Source organism: Lissotriton helveticus, chromosome 6 (genome assembly GCF_964261635.1).
Source record: "Lissotriton helveticus chromosome 6, aLisHel1.1, whole genome shotgun sequence".
NCBI lineage: Eukaryota > Metazoa > Chordata > Amphibia > Caudata > Salamandridae > Lissotriton > Lissotriton helveticus.
In genome coordinates this window covers 255,602,945-255,623,922 of record NC_136067.1, presented here as the reverse complement: position 1 = coordinate 255,623,922, position 20,978 = coordinate 255,602,945, and the positions used below count along the sequence as shown (strand labels likewise).

General features: G+C 46.0%; 1 protein-coding gene across 2 annotated transcripts in view; it reads left to right on the top strand.

Annotated features, from left to right (window-relative positions):
• Positions 1 to 20,978, top strand: part of LOC144761320 (protein FAM228B-like) — a 223,841-nt gene that overhangs the window by 130,333 nt on the left and 72,530 nt on the right. Inside the window, exons 6-7 of one of the 2 annotated variants that reach the window (XM_078646760.1) lie at positions 7,812 to 8,009; positions 10,329 to 10,406. In XM_078646760.1, coding sequence (XP_078502886.1) covers positions 7,812 to 8,009; positions 10,329 to 10,406 — 276 coding nt within the window. The remainder of the gene's footprint in view (positions 1 to 7,811; positions 8,010 to 10,328; positions 10,407 to 20,978) is intronic. The other variant, XM_078646761.1, reaches the window with a different exon arrangement.

Genomic DNA, 20,978 nt, shown 5'->3' with positions numbered 1-20,978 from the left:
GCCACCATTCTGACTCTCATCCCGTCCACTGCCACCACCTTCACCGTTATAGATCTTAAAAACGCATTTTTCTCTATCCCCATCCATCCAGACAGCCGTTATCTCTTCGGTTTCACTTTAAAAAAACTTTCATACCAATTTTGTAGAGCTCCCCAGGGCTACACTGAAAGTCCCAGCATTTACAGCCAGGCCCTAAAAAGGCAGCTGGACGCCGTCCAGCTACCAGATGGAGTGGTGTTGATCCAATATGTCGATGATATCCTTTTGGCGGCCGACACCACTCCACTTGCAATCACAGCCACTATCCAACTCTTGCACTTTCTCGCGGAGAATGGCCACAAAGTCTCCAAAAAGAAACTGCAGTTCTGTAAGTCCCAAGTAACATACCTGGGTCATCTCCTGTCCAAAGAAGGGAGAAAACTTACACCCGACCGAATCCAAACCATCCTAGACACCCCTATTCCAAAAACACAGAAGCAAGTCCGTTCATTAGTAGGCCTTACTTCTTTCTGCCGACAATGGCTACCAAATTTCAGTCTCATTATAAAACCCCTACTTTCCCTGTTGACCAAAGATGTTCCGTTCCCACTCCCGTGGACCCCTGAATGCCAAGCATCCTTTAAGGAGTTGCGGGATGCCCTTTGCTCGGCACCCGTTCTAGGAACACCAGATTACTCCAAGCCCTTCTCCCTCTACACTCACGAAAGGGAGGGATGCGCATTGTCTGTTCTGACTCAGCCCATCGGCGCCAAACAGCGCCCTTGTGCCTACTTTTCTGCCACTCTTGATCCAGTCGCCAGAGCTCTACCAGCCTGCCTTCGAGCAGTAGCCGCTGCTGCTGTCTCTATCCGACAGAGTGAGGGAATTGTACTTTCGAACTCCCTCACAGTATTAGTACCCCATGCAGTTGACACGCTTTTGAACCAGACAAAGACTCAACACCTGACCAGTGCACGACTGACAGGATACGAATTGACTTTGCTTGCGCCCCACATCACCCTGAAGAGATGCACGACATTGAATCCTGCTACACTGTTACCCTTGCCTGAAAATGACCCCGATGTGCCCCCTATACACGACTGTGTGACCCTCACGGACGAACAGACTAGGAGTAGAGTTGACCTCCGAGACATTGCTTTCGCAGACCCTGACGGAGAACTATGGGTAGATGGCTCTTGCATCAAACTCCCAGACGGCACCACTTCTGCTGCCTATGCGGTAACGACTGCTCGAACAGTAGTTGAAACAGCTTGCATCACACAACGATCCGCACAGGCAGCAGAACTAATTGCCCTCACACGAGCATGTATCATAGCAGCAGGAACCACGGCAAACATTTACACGGACAGCCAGTACGCCTTCGGGGTAGTTCATCATTTTGGGATGCTGTGGAGGGAAAGGGGATTCCTGACGTCTCATGGTACACCCATCCTTCACGGAGATTTAGTCTCCGCCCTGATTGAAGCAGTCCTTCTCCCCACACGATTAGCAGTGATCAAATGTCAGGCACACAAGAAGGTGACAGATTTAGTTGGACAGGGAAACGCACTAGCCGACATCACTGCCCGAACCACAGCTGAGAATAGGGCCACGACACGCATGTATGTGACCAGGTCACAAGCAGAAAAATGGACCAACGCTAGGGAAACGATCAGGGATATCCAATCGGCCAACACACCACACGAACTGACTGAGTGGGCACGGGTGGGTCTAAGGGATGATGAAGGCTGCTGGCGGACAAAGGACACAAACAAATGGTTACTGCCTGATGCATACTTGATCCCCATACTGACAATGGCACATTCCCCTGCACACATAGGTTCTGCCCCCATGATCGAACTCATTTCCAAAGTCTGGCACAACGGCAAGATCCCCGACTCAGCCAAACGCCTAGTCCAACAGTGCCTTATCTGCTTACAACACAACCCCGGGAAAGGAACTGTAGTACCCCGGGGAGGGTTTGGGATCCCCGACCACCCCTTTGAGGTCCTCCAGATGGATTACATCCAATTAGAGAGGTGCCAAGGCTTGAAGTACGTATTAGTCATTGTATGTGCCTTCAGCAAATGGGTGGAAGCCTATCCGACCCGTGATAACACTGCCATGACTACTGCCAAAGTACTACTGAAGGAGTTTTTTCCCCGCTACGGCCTTTGTCGAATTTTATGGAGCGACAATGGCCCCCACTTCATAGCTAAAGTTATCCAACTCATCCTGAAGGGGTTGGGGGTCAAACAAAGGTTCCATGCGGTCTTCCACCCCCAATCCGCTGGCCTGGTTGAACGACACAACGCTACACTGAAACTGAAACTGTCAAAAATAGTGGCCACCACAGGACTTAAGTGGCCAGATGCCCTTCCACTGGCATTGCTATCGATGCGCTCCACCCCCACTAAGCATCACTTGACCCCCTACGAGGTTGTGTTTGGACGGCCTATGAACCTCTGGACTGCCCCCAAACCAACCTCCATTCATGACGTCCCCGACGTCCTGCTGTCAGATTATTTGTACAAGTTAACTAAGACATTGTCTGTCATTCATCAACAGGTGCAGCAGGCCATCCCCGATACTTCCAGGGGTCCCGGTCACGATATCCAACCGGGTGACTATATCTTGATCCGGAACTTTCAACGAGCGAAGAGTCTGGAACCCCGGTGGACGGGCCCCTGGCAAGTACTGATCACCACTCGGACGGCTCTTCGAGTGGAGGGGAAAAAGAATTGGCTGCATGCGCACCACTGCAAGAAGATTTCCTCGACCCTGGCCACGACAGACAACGTCAGCACCCAGGAAGAGCTCCTGAACAAAGACCGACCGTCACTGAACTGCTATCCTGATACCGAGGCACTTGAACTTGCAAAACACTCTGATCCCACTGTGCCATCTCGAGAAGGGTATTTCCTGCGTCGAAAGGAGGGAGCTTCGGCTAAGTAGGCCACTGACTAAGTTAAAAATCTCAGAACGGTGACCCAAAGCAACCAAGGGTTACCTGGAGAGAAGCTAAACTAAGTCTGTGGTTCTGCCCACTACCGAGCACCTTGAAGATGAAGATGATGGAAGCGCCAGATAAGAAGATGATGGAAGCGCCAGATAAGAAGACGTCGAAAGCAACAGGAAATACCCACTATAGGAATCCAAAAACTGACAATTTGCACAAATCAAAGACAATTGCTTTCTTCATTATCTCCCTGTTCTGCCTCCTCCTCATGACTTCCTTCTGGATCCTGGAGGAAAGCACGCCCGCTCACCAGATGTTGCCAACAACTGTCCAGCCAACAACCGTGAAAGAGCACCACCTGATCACCCTTTCACCTCAGCTTCGAGAAAGGCGTAGGGAATTCTGGAACAATTCCTTTGTACAACTGTTGCACCAGCACAACCTTGCTGCAAATGCCACAAACTGCTGGATCTGTGGGTTGCTCCCACATGCTACCGGACACTCCATCCCCTTTATTCCTTCACCTTTCTCAGTTCACGGCTCTTGCCTCGCCTGGTTGATCCTCATGCAAGAAAGCCACAAGGACAATGCTGCTTCTGGTCAGACAGTGTCGCACTTCTACTATGGGTTCTGGCCGAACAACACAGGAAAGCCCTTTTGTCCCGCAATTGCAGGTTCAACCTTTCTTACGAACATCCCTGCCAACGAAAGGGTCGAAATGCAGGTGCTCCACAATCCAGCCAGATCCACCTTCTCCCACCTGCGGAAACAAACGGCTGCCACCCTGACTGCAGCCCTGTCTGTCATCAATGTCACAGGGCTCGTATGCCTCGAAGGACAAGGAACGCAGCTGGTGGGTCACAGCTCTTGCCGCATCACCAAAACATTGGCCTCAGCTAACACCCCCTCCTTTGTTGCTTCCCCGAATATGTACTTTGTTTGTGGCACCAAAGCTTACACGTGGCTCCCAAAAGGCTGGAAGGGTACGTGCTACATCGCCTTCATTCTTCCTCCCACGTATGTGGCTCCAGCCAACCACCACCGGCAAAAGCGCGCTGGAGATGTTGAACAAGCCGACTCCACCGGAGCACAGTTCCTAGATGCAGCAAAGGGACTTGTTCCTCTGTGGGGACCAATGGCAAATAGCCGCGCTATCCGACACCTGACTCAGGCATTAGAAACAACCATTAACATCACCGCTGGCGTCCTCGCCAACAACACGGCTGAGCTTCAGGCAGTCCGCCTGGTGGCTCTTCAAAACCGTCTTGTTCTAGATGTGGTTCTGGCCGACCGAGGAGGTGCATGCCGCATCATCGGCTCCAGCTGTTGCACCTACGTGCCAGATAACTCACCTTCAGTCTACAAAACAATCGAACACCTCCACAGACTGTCCTCGGAGGTTCACCAGGAACAGGAAGGATGGTCGCTTGGAGGCTGGTTCTGGGACACTTTAAAGAACTGGGGATGGAGAGTGTTAACGTTTTTATTGATACCAATCATGATACTATGTGGGTGTTGTTTAGGTATTCAATGTTTACCATCTTTATGTGCACTCGTTTCCAACTGCATGTGCCCGAAGACTTTGAACTTTAAACCAGAGCACATGAGTCCCCTATACGAAATAGAAGTGCGTGGTCTCATGGGGATTGATCCGAACTGACAAGCTGGCGAGACATGTTAAAGGGAGGACTGTGGAAATTTAGTTCATGTACTGAACATTATCTACGCCATCTTGCAGACTCACGTATGAGAATACACGACAGCCATTTTAGGTACCATGGTCTCCCTGGTCACGATCGCCCGTCAGCACATTTCCCTGACCATGCAAGCCTTCCCCGCGCACCCTGGCTGCCCCCGCGCTCACATGCACAAGCCATGAAACCCCCCATGACTCTGTCTCAGGGAATCACACCCCGCGCCTGACCAACACCTCCTTCCCGTCCATGAATACCCCTCTGTGGATAAACCCTTCCACCACGCTCGATTGTCCACACCAGTCCTTTCCGTCCATGAATACCCCTCCTTTGATGTCCCCTTCGTCTGAGCCTGAACGTCAGCACTGACTGCTGGTCATCCTTTAGCCCGAAGATACAGTTTATTGCCCATTACCGTACGCCCTCGCCTCTCCTGAAAGAGGCCACTATTGATCATGACATCCCCGCCCCCGGAGATTCGATCAGGCGCACACATTCCAAAGAGATCGGCAGAACACTCAGCTGCGTGATAGCCCCTCCCAATCATATGAGGGGAAAGGGTCTCTACTGTTGTCATGTGTTGGAAGGGGTTGGAACTGGGGGGTGTCGGAGATATCGTTCTGATGTCATTCTCATGCTCTACAATGTCCCTGTTGTAATAAAGGACGTTCACATGTCTTAAACCAGTGTATAAAAGACCAGGTCTCAGAGAGGTAGAGAGAGCACCTCGAGACGATACCTCGTTGTCCGATCTGATGTGTTCTACTCCGTCGGAATAAAACTTGTTTCCTGTCTTCCAGTCTCCAGCGCCTGCCTCTTTATTTAGTAACTTCGTATGGTATTAGAGGCGTTCCACGCCGGGCAAATTTAACTTAGGAAACAACTTCTGAAATCGCCTGACCATTGTAAATTGATCTTTATCAAATTTACCAAATACCAAAGATTTTAAGTTACCAAGTTACCTAGCCAGGCAGCTGTCACCTGACAGCAGGACCGAAGAGAAGGCAGAGAATGTGTCACAGTCTGATGGAGCTAGGCAGCGGGGGAGTGCTCACGAGACCAGAAGGTCAAGGGCTACTCACTGAGACAGTGCAGCGGCCTCCATAAGTAGTCGTAGGCGGTGGGAGGGGCAGGCATGGAGGCGGGAGGGTGAGGAGCGGGAAAACAGCAGAAGTGGGCAGGGAGAGTAACAAACCATCAATTAGATCAACTGAACACAAGTTTCCAAAAGCAGGAGAAACCAAAAGGACTACCACAGATATAAAGATTAAAATGTAAAATTACCATCAATTTTCCAAATACCAAGGGCCATATGCATCATTGAAAATAGTGGTCGCAAAGTGGCAGATTCGCATGCAAAAATGGCTATTTAAGTAATCGCTAAATTTGTGATTACTTAAATTGCAATTGCATTTAAGGAATCGCAAATTGCGATTCCCTAAATGCAATGCAACAACAACAACCAAAATTAGATTTTGCAATTAAGAAACGCAAATTACCATCAACTCAAAGTTGATGGTAATTTGCGGTAACTTGAAAAAGTTCTGTGTTGCACACATACATGCACTTGGGGCCTGTGTGTGCAACATGTGTTGACATTGCAATTTCAGGGGTGCTTCAGGGTGTCCTTTTGGCACCCTTGGACCCTTGAAATGGAACGCGGAATTTGCGAGTACCTATTTGGTACTCCCAAATTGCACATGCAATTCCCATTGATTCCTATGGGCCTCTAGGCCCATAGGAATCAGGGCCTCTAGGCCCATAGGAATGAATGGGAAGCAATTCCTTATTTGCGATTCGCAATTTGCGAGTCGCAAATAAGAAATATGTAGGAATCGCTATTTTCTTTGTTATTCCTACATACATAAGGAGCTGCGATTCTTAAATTGCGATTTCTTAAAAATTGCAATTTAGGAATCGCAATTCCTAACTTTGATGCATATGGCCCCAAACGTTTTAAATTACCAGCAATCTACCAAAATGATAGCAAATTTAGAGTTACCAGCATTTCAAGTTACCTAGCCAGGCAGCGGTCACCTGACAGCGGGACCAAACTGGAGTCCTTGGGGGCAGAGAACGTGTCACAGTCTGGTGGAGCTAGGCAGTGGGAGGAGTGGCGCACGAGACCTGGAGGGTTGATGTGCTCAGTCTACAACTTCAAATGTGTACAGACAAAACGCAGCTTGTTGTATGCTCTGAGGAACCTTATACAGGCGTCAGTCATACCTCTCCGTGAAACCTGGAACTATAAGAGCAATAAAATCAAAATTCCTCACCTTTGTTATCAGGCCTCACCTTCCCCCTCGATTCTAATAACCCATGGAATTCTATCTGTTAACTACCATTACCAAACCAGCTCTCGAAACCAAATAAACTTTGTAGTTAATACCTAAAATAGTCCTCTCGCAGAAATCTCACTCCATTCATCACTGTGGTTCACTTCTGGGCCATTATCCTCTCCAGGATTGATTGTACCGATTTTACAACTTGTCATTGTGTTGATCACCCCCAGTGTTCATTGTCCAACAAGCAATCAATACAAAGCATCGCCGGTGAGCTTTTTAGAATGAATTTCAAGACAATCTGTACTCATTCACAAGCTTGTAAACAATATCAGCCATGAGCATCTTCAAGGCCTTATCAGAAGGTAAATACCTCTCAGAAACCTTGAGTCTTTCTCTCATCCCACTCCCTGAAAGCCCCGATTCTTCTAAAGGCATCACATAGATAGGCACTGATATACTGTTCAAGGTTCCTATTGGATGAACACCCTCCATTTACAGCTAAAAGAAGAACATCTTTGCTCCTGTCTGTGCCAGTTTTTCCTCTAAGCAAAGTCTGGAACTCTTGAACTTTGTGAGAGCATGTTACCCACTCAGTAAAGAAGTAGCCAAATAGCCTAGTCGCTTACAACTTTTCAGCTTAAAATGTTCATTGAATCCCCCCTCCCCTCGTCCCCACTTCATTGTCATCCAACTCTGTAGTCCTGCTCTCTTCCTTTTCTGCTTTGTGATTTTCATGTCATTGCCTGTTTAGAACTTCTATCCAGAATCGGTCTGCATGCCCTTAATTTACTTGATTTCACTATGATATTGTTTGTTTCAAATAATTGCTTATTGATGGATTAAAAGAAAGATTTGTTACAAAGCATATTTTCTGTTTGTAATCCCATCAAGTAGGAATTTGACAAGTTCCTGAGGAACCAAGAAATACAAACACTGCGAAAGAAAGAAATTCAGCACAAAAAGTGGCTGGAGCGTGTATCGATCCCATTGCTGCGAACTATAGATAACTACATAGACCAACAGACCTACAATGAGATTGTAAACAGACGACAAAAGCAGTTCGCTCAGTACTTGGAGTACTGTAACAAGAAGGTGCCAGTAAAACTTTATTAACTTCTCTTTGCACTAGGCACATAATAAATGATTTATTGAAATCGCCTAAAACAAGAAAGCAGGAACATTTTGGCATTGATAGTCTGAGATGGGTGAAGTATTACTTTTAAGATGGCATTGTGCATCTTGTTGTTTGAAAAGCACCTGGTGCTTACTTACCATTGATACCACAATGAGGTGCAGAAGCGCGCCTAATACCTGCTGGCAGTGGCATTTGTACCTGTTATTTTCTCATGGGTAAATTGTGGTAAAATACATATAGCCCTCTTTGTCGCCAGTGATAGCTCAATTAACCAACTTCGTGACTAGTATCTTGTAGAGTCTCCCATGCCTGTGAGTCATGGGGATGGGGCGGTCGGAGGGGGACCTTCTCTGAAGCTTCGTTTGTGACGCGTTTGGTGGGTACCGTGCCATGCCATCGAAAACGATGAACTGCCCCAGCCACATATATATGTTTACATCAGGTTAGATTAAGTGGCCCCAAAAGCAGTCAGGCTAGAGTTGCCAGCTGTAATAGCCTAACATGTCCCTTATGGTGCTTGATACTCTTATCAGACTATTACAATGTTGCGGCACCTCCATAGATGCATCATGTCACCGTGTTCTGCACATCTCCGGCAGCCTTCATCAAAGGCTATTCAGAATTTTGCACTTTGTACTACCATTTGTGCTTCAATTTGTTGTGGTCATCTTTGTTTTCTGCACTTGCTTTTAACTAGGTCTTTACAAACATTACCCACCCTTTCTCGCCTATTGGTCTTACCAGGTGTACTTACCACTTTCTAATAAACGCTTATTTAGGCAATTCTGTGGCATGGTAGGGATATGTTAAATACAATAAATTAGGCTTCCTTGAGCTAGGATTAGATCAGACTTTTCGAAGGTGTCCTATTTCTTGCAGCTCGTAATCTATGTTTCAGGGAATATTACAAAGAGTCTAGTGTTATCTATCACTTTTCTAATGTTAGCTATCAATTTTCTGTAGTTTACAATTGGTTTAGGCTGATGAAATAACCAGGTAGTCCCTTTCAATCAATCAATCAATCAATCAAAGATGTATAAAGTGCAGCAAATCACCAGTGAGGGTCTCAAGGTGCTGGAGTTACCGGCTTAAAAAAAGAAATAAAAATGTTACGAAGGAAAAGGCAAAGGCACTCAAAAAAAAGGGAAAAAGCAAGGAGAAGACAGGAGCAAGAGCAATGCAGCAGCACGGGAAGAGCTGGGCATGGGTCCTTCTCAATTGGGTCATGCTTTAGCCTCCATTAAGTAGGTATTGGGAGGAGCGATGGAGGCAGTGGGCTGGGCTAGGCAGAGGAGGCAGCAGGCAGGAGCGGCAATGAGGGAAAAACAAGGAGAAAGCACGGAAAAGACACTAAAAAAAATAGGGGAAATACAAGTAAAACGCAATGAAGACAAAGGGGAAGCAAGGAGAAGGTACTCAAAAAATGGCAGAAAAGCAAGGAGAAAGCAGTGAAAACGATGGTAAAGCAAGGAGAAGGCACTCAAGAAATGCAGTGAAAACAAAGGAAAAGCAATTAGAAGGCATGCAGTGTGGGGAAAAAGCACGGAGACAACAGGAGCAAGAGCGATGCAGCAGCATGGGGAGACTGGGCCTGATTATTTAGGGTATATAACCAGCATTTGTGTATCAAATGTGATTTTACAGGTTGAAACTTGCTATGAAAGCAAATTTATATTAAGAGAGAATAATAAGGCTTATAGTTTTCCTTTATCTGCAGCCTTGTGGCATATATCTAATAGGAAATATCTGGGTGTATCAATGTATGGTACCAAAGGACGCCCACTTTTGCTGCTGTTTTGGGTCCAGGTGTAATCCGGCATTCTCTGTCTCGTTATTAGTCCATTCCGCTGCTCCACTGATTTGGGTTTTGTCATACTAAGCCAATATGGTATAGGCTGCTCTGCCATTCTTGCTTTTGGGAGGCGTATGTTTCCCCCCTCCCCATAGAAATGTTGCTATCCAAGCTGGAGTAGGCTGAATACATTGCACTCTGAAAGACTTGGAAAATATACAAAAGAATGAGCAGGGTAACCATCTTGATTGTTACGAACCAGTCAATATAGAAGACAAACTGCAGCTATGAATGAGAGGCAAATGTCCCAGGAAAGGTAAATCTTCCTAATGGCAATGACCTGTACTGTACCCTATAGTGTAACATTAGCAGTGGTGCAGGTCACAATTTTAAATCTAATGTTAATATTTGTTGAAAGTACACTAATTCTAGCAACTCTTTGTAGGAGACATTACATTGATGTTTTGCTTCTGTTTTCAAATAGGGATATGTATTTTTAGAAGACTATGATCCATCAGAATACAATCCTTTTTTTCTTTATCTCTGGAAATCATACCTTAAGGTAAGGTACCTCCTATTTACAGTTTAGGAGTATTATCAATAGAGAAAGTCATAGCAATAATGGATGTCTGCCTCAATTTAGCCCATAGGTTCCCTAAGCCACTTTTATAGTACTGGTTGTTTGCACTTTTGTACCATGTTGACATCTCAGTAGACTACATTTCCATAACTGGCTTTCATTGAATGTCCCACTGCACCTTGCACCCACCATTAAACTACACACCATGTTTTAGTCACAGTGCACTCTGGACTGAATTCCTACACCCTCAAGCAAAACACAGCAACGAAGGCACTGTCAGCTCAACAGCAGTGTTCTGCACCACATCAACTTACATCAAGACCCACTCAGCTAAAACCATGATTGTACTATACCCAGACGTATACGTTGTTGCATTATAGCTACCTACCTGAATTGTGATGCCAATCTAAATATCACTTTCGTGTGTTGGGCAGTCAAAAATCTGCCACTCAAGAAAGAGGTAAATGACATCCAGTACACCAATTCATACACAAAACACACTGCAGAGATCTTCACCTAGATCAAAACCATTTATTTTCCCGTTAACCCACACAAACACATTCAAAGTAGACATTAAGCAATCTCTAAATTAACCATACACTATCAAGCAACGTAGACAACCGAACAATGGTATTACCAGAACCATAAGACTGGGGTCCCATACCAATGGAACCATAAGACTGGGGTCCCATACCAATGGAACAATACTATCCAAATGCCAATAACATGATCTGAATACAGTGAAAATAGTTGAACCTTTGAGACCCCACCCACTGCCCCAATGAGTTGATAAAAACGTTCTGAGTTAAATTTACGAGCATGTATACTATTTCCAGAATAGCTTGTTGATATATGTCTCATTTAATAAAGGCTATTAATTGCTCCTACAGGAATCCACTCAACTTCAGTGTGCAATGTTCCTCCTGCCTCATTTGATCAAATTATACAGAAAAAAGCAGTTGTAGGTTGTCAAGTCACAGAATAGCTGGATACAAGCTCTGAAGTAGCCTACACCTCTCTAAAGTTTCTGGTTTCCCCTCCTTGCAAGGCTATCAGACCTTGAATACAAAAGTAGCTTTTTAAACCTAAACCGTCTTTAATGATTACCTTATTACACTTATGATGAGCATAACTGTCTCATTGCCAATGAGCTCCCTTCATGGCAATTCCATTGTCTACAAAATGTCCGTTGTTGACTGCCCTGCTGTCAACAACTCTGACATTCTCAGCGACTGTCAAAGACTAGACGCTGTGAAGATCTCTGAAGTTTCCTAGTTGATTTCCAGAGAAAAATACAACTTCGCCACATAACTATGGTACCACCCTACACTTACCATTTATGTGAAAGCTGTCAAGTATTTCCTTAAAAGAATCTTGGTTAGTGTAAAAGTGTGGGTTTTACCCCAATGAGAAACAGAGTCAGGCTGTGTGAGATTAAGCCTTTATTCCCGGAGCGCCGGGATAACGTGCATTCACTTGCTGCTAGCCGGCGGCACACAAAATGGCCGACTTCCGGTTCCGGAGCCTAAGCTTCCGGATCCGGCAATAGCTGCCAAACAACTAGAACGATGCCACATATCTCCCCCCTTTACACAATAAACAACATAATTAAGGAAAACACTCTCTTACTTAATGTCCATATCATAGTCCTCAAACCTCTTGGGAGTTCTCACAATTCTTCCTGCTCTCGTTCTCACTGCTCCTTCTACTCTCCCATCTCCTTGTCTGTCCATCATTGCAGTCCTTCCTCTGGCTTCTGTGTTCATCCCTTCTCCAACCTTTCTCTCTTCTCCTTCTCCCTTCCTATTCGCGCTACCACCTTCCTCGCTCCTTCTATTGCTCCTGCCGTGCATGGTTTCCTTTTCCTCCACTTGCGGTGTCCTTCCATCCACTTGCTCTTGTCCACCTTCCCAACTTTCCACTTCACTTCTCTCTGCGTCTCCTTCTACTTCCTCATCCACTCCCGTTGTCCACTTCAGTATTTTGCTACATTTGGCCATTCTGTCCTGCGACCACACCTTGCCGTCGCTGAGTAGTGCCGATCTGGCAAATGGCTCAATCACCTGTAGGGGCGGAGTGAATTTACTCTCTCCTTTCCTCTTCAAGGTCGCTACTTTCACCCTCACCCAGTCACCTTTCTCAAGGGCCACTCCTTGCACATTCCGTCTCTTTTTGAACTGTTCTGTGTGTGTTTCTTGCGCCTTCTCCAGGTTTCTCCTTACTATTGCTGGTGACCATTTACTTTGCACCACCATCTGCCTCCACGCGATGTTGTCCTTGGTGAAAGGCTCTCTTCCTCTTAACACTTTAAAGGGGCTGTAGCCTGTGCTGCCTGGCGTGATGCGGTAGGCCCATAGCATCTTGGGCAGTTCCTTCTCCCAATCGAGTCCATCATTTATCGCCGCTTGGATGGTTCCCATGATCACCCGATTGAAACGTTCCACAAGGCCATTTCCCGCTGGATGATATATGGGGGTATGTTTTACTTCAATCCCGTTTCTGGACATGTAGGCCTCCCATTTAGCCGAGACGAACTGGGGTCTATTGTCGCACGTTATGATCTTTGGGATTCCTTCCTTTATGAACACTGCATTCAAGAAGGCGATCACCGCATCCGAGTCCACTGTGTCCTTCACTTCCACCTCCGGCCACTTGGAGTACCTATCCATCAACACTATTGCATACTTCTGGTTTCCCTCAACGTCCAGGATCGGTCCTATTATGTCGATGGACACCATTTCCCATGGTCCTCCCGGCGTGGGGAACTTTCCCAACTGTGGTCTCAGCATCACTTGGGATTTGTCTGCTTTGGAACAGGATTCACATTGTCTCACGTACCTCTCTATTTGGGCGTCAATCGCAGGCCACCAGTACGCCTGTCGGGCCAGGGCCTTGGTCTTCGTGATCCCCTGATGGCCCTCATGGAGTAACGCCATTAGGTGTTCAATAAGGCCCCGGGGGGGATGACCTTGTCTCCTCTGAGCAGGAAAAGGGGATCCTCCCCCAAAGACAGCTCTTCTCTCACCTCCCAGTATCTCCTCAATTCCTCCTTAAGATGCCTCTTCTCGGGCCATCCGTGGGTGACGTATCCTTTGATTGCTTCCAAGTCCTCGTCCAGCCTGTAGGCCTCCATCCATTCTTGCGCACTGATCACCTGCTCCATATCCTGCAAGGTCGCCACCACGTAGCCTTCCCATCCAGGTTTCTCCTGTACCTCCACTCCTTCCATGGCTGCTGCCCTGCTCAGGAAGTCTGCTACCTTGTTCTGGGGCCCCGGTATATACTCCACTTCATACACAAAGTCCAATAGCCTTCGTGTCATTTTGGCTATTCTCGGGGTGGCGTGCGCATGTCCACTTGACGTTAGCACCTTTATCAGGGGTTTATGATCTGTGCGGACCACGAACTTGGCTCCCCACAGGTATTGTCTAAAGCGTTCCATCGCCCATACCACGGCCAGCATCTCTTTTTCAATGACGATAAACTTCTCTTCGTTTGGGGCCAAGGATCTGGAGGCAAAGCTGACTGTTGATACGTCTCCTCTGTCGGATCTTTGTATTAATACCGCACCTAGGCCTCGGTCACTGGCATCAGTGGTGAGTATGGACTCAGCCGTCGGGTCAAAACCTTCCGGTGGTATGGCTTCTCCCATTTCCTTTTTTAAGGACTCGAATTCTTCCTGCTCTTCTTCGGCCCACTTGAACCCGTGTCTTTCCTTCAGCAATTGGCGTAGGCAGTGTGTCTTGGTGGCAAAGTTGGGGATGAATTTGCTATAAAATTCGGCCATGCCTAGAAACGACCGGACGTCTTCTTTTTTTTCCTGGGGCAGGTGCGTTCTTTATCGCCTCCAAGTTGGCTCTCTTAGGCACAATCCCCTGTTCGCTAATTTCATGACCCAAATAGGTGACAGAAGGGACTCCGAACTTGCACTTTGCCCATTCCGCCGTGAGTCCGTTTTCTTGTAAAGTGCGCAGCACTATGTGGAGTTTCTCGTTGTGTTCTTGCTTGGTTTTCCCCACTACGAGGATATCATCTTGGAAGAATTGGATTCCCTCCATCCTCTGAAAGAGCCTGTGCATCAGTGTTTGGAATACCGCTGCCGCGGATGCCAGCCCAAACGGCATTCTCACGAATTTGTAACATCCGAAAGGTGTTATAAAGGATGTGAGTTGGCTGCTGGACGGGTGGAGTTTTACTTGATGGTAGGCTGACGACAGGTCGACCGTTGAGAACCACTTAGCTCCCTTTGTCATAGCCAGCATCTCATTGATGCGTGGGAGCGGGAATTTGTCTATTAGAATGTTTTTGTTAAGTTCTCTGAGGTCTACACATAGCCTCACCTTCCCGTTGGGCTTCTGGGCCACCACTAGGGGGCGACAACCACTCCGCGCTCTCTATGGCCTGTATCACTCCGCTCCTTTCCAACCTGTCCAGTTCGTCTTGCACTGCCTCTCTGCATCGAAATGGAATGTTTCTGACCTTGTGGATGACTAGTTTTGCTCCATCCTTCAACCTTATCAAGTGCTTAAACTTGATCAGCTCTCCAATCTGTCCATTGAACACCTTTGGATATTCTCTGTGCCACGCCTCCTCTTCTTGCCTGCTCTCCATGTCCATGAGTAACACTTTCTCTATGCCTCCGGGATTTAACAGGATGCCCAGGGCACCTTGATCTTTCCAGCTGAGTACTGATGGACCCTTTTCCGCTATGTATAGTTTGCAGTTGGCTTGCCTCCCTTTGAATTCGAATAGTAGCGGGCAATACCCTAGCATGGGTATTCTCTGTCCGGTGTATGTGACAGGCCTCACATCCATGGGGTGCAGTTCAGCTTTTATTTTGGTCATGAACTTCTCTTCCCACACTCGCTTCTGGACGATAGTGATGGGAGCTCCTGAGTCCGCGATCATTTCAATTGGTACTCCTCCCACGTGCATGTCAAGCCTTGGTTTATCCGACTCCTTACCTCCCATTTCTAGGACTTGGACATTGATGTAGAGGAGTTCTTCCTGGTCTCCTTCCTCTTCTTGCGTTTCTTCCTGTTCCTGGTTTCCTTGGTCTATGTACTTGATGGCAGTTCTTTTGGACTTCCTACGACACACTTTCTCATAGTGTCCAAATATGTTGCAGAACGAACATTTAGCCCTGAACGCTGGGCACACCTTGTCGTTGCCCAGATGAGACATGCTTCCGCACCTGTAGCAGCTCGGTCTCACGCCTCTGCTTGTCTTCGGGTTATCTCCTCCTATTTGTTGATTTCTCCTGGTGTCTGGATCCCTTGGTGGTTCTCGTTGCCTGGGTTTTGCTCCCTTGTTGTGTACCATGACTCTGCAGACAGTTTGTGTTCCTCCTCCGTCCTTCCTGGCTGCTTGTGCGCACCGTTTGGACATCTCCGCCTTCTTCACCATGGCCCACACCTCTTTTAAGGGAGCATATCCATTCACCCACAGTTTTTCCTGCACGTGCGTGCTCGTCGTGTGCATTATGATTTGATCACGTACTAGGTCGTCGTGTAGGGCTCCAAATTTACACGTGAGGGCTAATTTCTGCAGAGCCGCCACGTATTCATCTATCGTCTCACCGATCTCCTGTTTTCTGTGGAAGAAGGTATGTCTGTCAATGGCCACGCATACCACCGGCCTGTAGTGTGCGTCCAGGTCTTCTATGGCATGCCGGAACACGTCCGTGTCGGTCGCATCCCTGGTGCCTTTGACAATAGTGTCGTAAACTCTTAACCCCTCCGGGCCCAAATTGTGCAATAGTATCTTCTCGTGTAGGCGGTTTCACTTTCATCCTCCAAGGCTTCCAAGGAGTTGAGGAAGTATCTCTTCCAGTCTTCCCACGGCATCGTGGGTTCCCCTCTCTTCGGAAGAATGGGACCATGTGGGTGAGGGAAGTGGATGGTGTCGCCATCCTGCCGCCGCCCCTCGGTACTGCCAGGGCGGGAACCGCGTGGTTGGGCGGGCTGGTTTCGCTGTCTTCTTCGTCGTTCTCTCTTCTGTCCGCTCCTCCAGTCGCACCTTCTACCCTGTTGTCAGTTCGTGTTCTACCACCGTCAGTTCTGCCTGCCACCTCACCCCTTACTTGCTGATCCACCAGCGTGCCTGGTGCGGGGCGGTTGCCTTCTGGGGTGGCTCCCTTCCTGGGCTGCGTTCGTGGTGGGTGTCCACGCGGCCACCACGCTGAGTGTAGCTGTTCCTTCGCCTCTTGTAACCCCTAGTCACCTCTTGGATGGCGGCGTCCTCCTTTTTGAAGGATGGCAGGGGATGTGAGTGTCCTGCTTGGCGGGGTGGTGGTACGCTGACTGCCCGTCGGCTGGTGCACTAGCCGTCGCCTCTGCCGCGCTCCGGGATGTCTCCTGAGTCTCTGTGTGGTGCTCCGTGGGTTCGGGGATCTGTCCTGTAATATTGCAGAGAATTGTTTTTTTTTTTTTTTTCCCTCCCGCGGGACCAGCGTCGCTAATGCTGGATCATATCCCGCCTCGTCGCCATTGTAAAAGTGTGGGTTTTACCCCAATGAGACACAGAGTCAGGCTGTGTGAGATTAAGCCTTTATTCCCGGAGCGCCGGGATAACGTGCATTCACTTGCTGCTAGCCGGCGGCACACAAAATGGCCGACTTCCGGTTCCGGAGCCTAACCTTCCGGATCCGGCAATAGCTGTCAAACAATCAGAACGATGCCACAGTTAGGAGTTAAAAACCACAACAGGCAAAAAGATCTTTTTGGCAATCTTGAAGATTCTTGATTGTAAATGATGACTAATACAAGGGGAGATTACTATAGCACCAGAAATAGTGTAGAGAAATGGTGAACTGTCATAATATCGAAAAAAAAATATCAAATTGACATAATATAATTTTTTTAATATATATAAAGGGCAGAATATCGAATTGCCAAAATAATGTGGTGCAGAATATCCAAATTTAGGTAAGAAATATCGATTTCCATATTATCGAAGTTAGGAATATTGAGTCATAATATAGTTGTTAAAAATAATGATTTTTTTTTAGTGTTTTAAGTGTTAGCATATGTGTTAAAAGTATGTATTATTTTTGTAATGTGTTTGAATTTTTTTTAAGTAATGAATTTTGTTATTTATTTTTGCGTAATTTAATTCCGTAGCGGGTTGTGGGTTTATGGGGGAATAGGGTGGGAAGTAATTTAATTATAGTAAATTAAATATTAATTTTTAGGAATTATTAATTATTGTTAATTTAATTTTGTGTTTTAGTTCTGTAGCGGATTGTGGGTTTATAGGGGATTAGGTTGGGAAGTAATTTAATTGTTAATAAGTAATTCTTTATTTTTATTTATTGGTATTGATAATTAGTTTATTGTTAAATATTAATTGGAAATTGTTATCAATTGGAAATAATATTTTATTAATTGGTAATTAATGTTTATTAATTGATTAATTGATAATTATATTAATTGTATTAGTGTATTATTCATAGCGGGTTGTGGGTTTATAGGGGAATAGGGTGGGAAGTAATTTAATTGTAATTAATTATTGAAATTATTTTTGTGTATTGAGAATTAATTTACTATTAATTAATTATTAATTAGTTTTTTTATTACTTATTAATTTTTGGTATTAAACATTAATTGGTTGTTAATTAATAATATGTAATTATTTTTTATAAATAATATTTATTGGTATTTATAATGAATTATTAAATATTCTGTAATTGGTAAATAATTTTAATGAATTTTTTATTGGTAATCATTACTTTCCCTACTGTTGCACTCACTGGAGTGGGAATAGTAATGTTTACCCTCCCGCTATCCAACGCTTTCCCTACTGTTGCACCCTTGGAGTGGGAATAGTAATTTTTACGCCTACGCAATCCAAGGCTTTCCCTACTGTTGCACTCTCTGGAGTCGGAATAGTAATTTTTACCCCTACGCTATCCAATGCTTTCTCTACTGCTGCACTCACTGGAGTGGGAATAGTAATTTTTACCGCTACACTATCCAATGCTTTCCCTACTGTTGCACTCCCTGGAGTGGGAATAGTAATGTTTACTCTCCCGCTATCCAATGCTTTCCCTACTGGTGCACTCTCTGGAGTGGGAATAGTAAATTTTACCCCTATGCTATTCAACACTTTTCCTACTGTTGCACTCTCTGGAATGGGAATAGTAATTTTTACCCCTACGCTATCCAATGCTTTCCCTACTGTTGCATTCACTGGAGTGGGAATAGTAACTTTTACCCCTACGCTATCGAACGTTTTCCCTACTGTTGCACTCACTGGAGTGGGAATAGTAATTTTCACCCCTACGCTACCTAACGCTTTCCCTACTGTCCCACTCCCTGGAGTGGGAATAGTAATTTTTACCCTCCCGCTATCCAATGCTTTCCCTACTGTTGCGCTCTCTGGAGTGGGAATAGTAATTTTTACCCTTCCGCTATCCAACGCTTTCCCTACTGTTGCACACTTGGAGTGGGAATAGTAATTTTTACCCCAACGCTATCCAACATTTTCCCTACTGTTGCACTTTCTGTAGTGGGGGTAGTCCATTTTACCCTCCTGCTATCCTATGCAAAAAATATTGAATATTTTTTAATTAATATTACGTATATATATATATATATATATATATATATATATATATATATAACAAGAAATGTATGTTCATTTTTTTTAACTGTGAGATCAAAAAGGACTAGCCTTTTTGTGAATTTACATAGACTCAAGACTGTAAGACAGGGTAGAAACCCTTTTGTTTGTTCATGAAGCCCTCACCCACCAATCTGGTTGGTGGCATGCTTCATCATCGGGCCCACCCAGTGACACCGAGTGTGTCCCGGGTGTGCTTCGACGCCTGAATACAGCAGAGCAGGTATGTTTCTGAGTGTGCAGTGTAGTGACGTGAAGGTGAAAATTTAAAAGCTATACAGGGGTCCCAGTACCCGAGGGTAAATTATATTTTAATAACTGGGTCACTGTTAGCATTAAAAAAGGCTGTTGGATGTTATAGGAGTGTTAATTAGGGTCTCCTACATCCAGGTGTGGTCTACATGTTTTAGCCAGGCCTTTATGATTAAAACTGGCTTTCCTCAGGACCAAAGTGTGTAGGTGCAAATTACTTAATTTTAAGTAATTGTGTAATTTTGAAAAATGTGTAGCACTCGCTAAGGTGCTTTACATGTGTGAGGGGGATTCCCTCTTAGAGCATTACTGGACATACAACGAGTATGACAAAACACACATACAGGGGAGAGTCTTAGTATGGTAACATATTCACAAAACAGTTTGATTGCTGATATCTATTGTGCTGTGTAGACGATAAATAAGTGGCAAATGGTGTAGCCATATTGGTGGTATGGCTACGGTGAAAGTTATCATATATACATGACGTTTTGTGGTGGGCTAAGCATCGTAAGCACAACAACACAAAAAAACGGTGGTAAGTGCATGAAGGGAAGATTATCCTCACGTTGGCTTGTTGCCAAATTTGCCCCATGGAGTAGTCCGGCAGAGGAGTGGACCCTGGGAAGATAAAGGGGCTCTCAGGGGGTTAGGGACCTGTGGAAAGAGAGCTTACCCGGCTCATAGCTGAAGCGCTCGGTTTACTTCCAAAACTTTAGTTCTGTGTCTGCGTTGAACCTCTTGTTGTCTCTGCGGCCTTCGTAAGACTGTCCTGGGCCGTGTTTGTGCCTTAAATGCAGTCTGCATCATTCGGATCACCTGTGCAGGGAAGGACAGAGAAAACAGACTGTGCGAGGACACGCTGAGTCATGGCTATGCTGCGCATGTGCGGGAGAGTAGTGTATCCTGCTGTGAGTATGCCCATGTGCGGGAGAGTAGTGTATCCTGCTGTGAGCATGCCCATGTGCGGGAGAGTAGTGTATTCTGCTATGAGCATGCACGGTACCGATTGTCGGCCCCTGGGCATTGGGTGTGGCTATGTAAGCTGTACCCAGTGTACACAGATTAGTGTACAGGTGTAGTAACATGAACGGTTGGGAAATAAAGTGCGCTAACTGGGAAAAATTGACTTAAAAAGTGCTGTGGGGTTAAGTTGTGAGGCCAGGTGTATTATAACTGGCTAATACAACAGAGGGACATTTAACACGGAGAGGAATCAAGAGTAGTGTTCCATGTGAGGAGAAAGAAATTCATGTTTTCAATGAGATCCAGGGTATGGAGTCATTCAAGCCCAAACCCAGTTGCTGGGTGGAGAGGCGATATATCCATCTCTGTTCTTTTGTATGAAGGATCCGGTCATTGTCTGTTTGGTTAATGTCAAATTGTTCAATGACAGTCCAGGACATGTCATTTGGGGTGTGGTGTGCCGTGAGATAGTGCTCTGTCAGTCTACTGATGTTTTTGCAACACCTGATCGTGCTTCTGTGTTCAACCATTCTAGTCCTGATTTTGCGGGTCGTCATGCCCACGTAACGGACCCCACAGGGGCATGGTATGAGGTACAGAAGGTTGCTGGAGTTGCAGTTGGTGAGTTGGCATTGTGTCCAGATTTTTGCAGGTTCAAGGTTGAGAGTTTTCGTTGGTTTAGTGAGATGGCACACACTGTAGTTGTTGCATGGA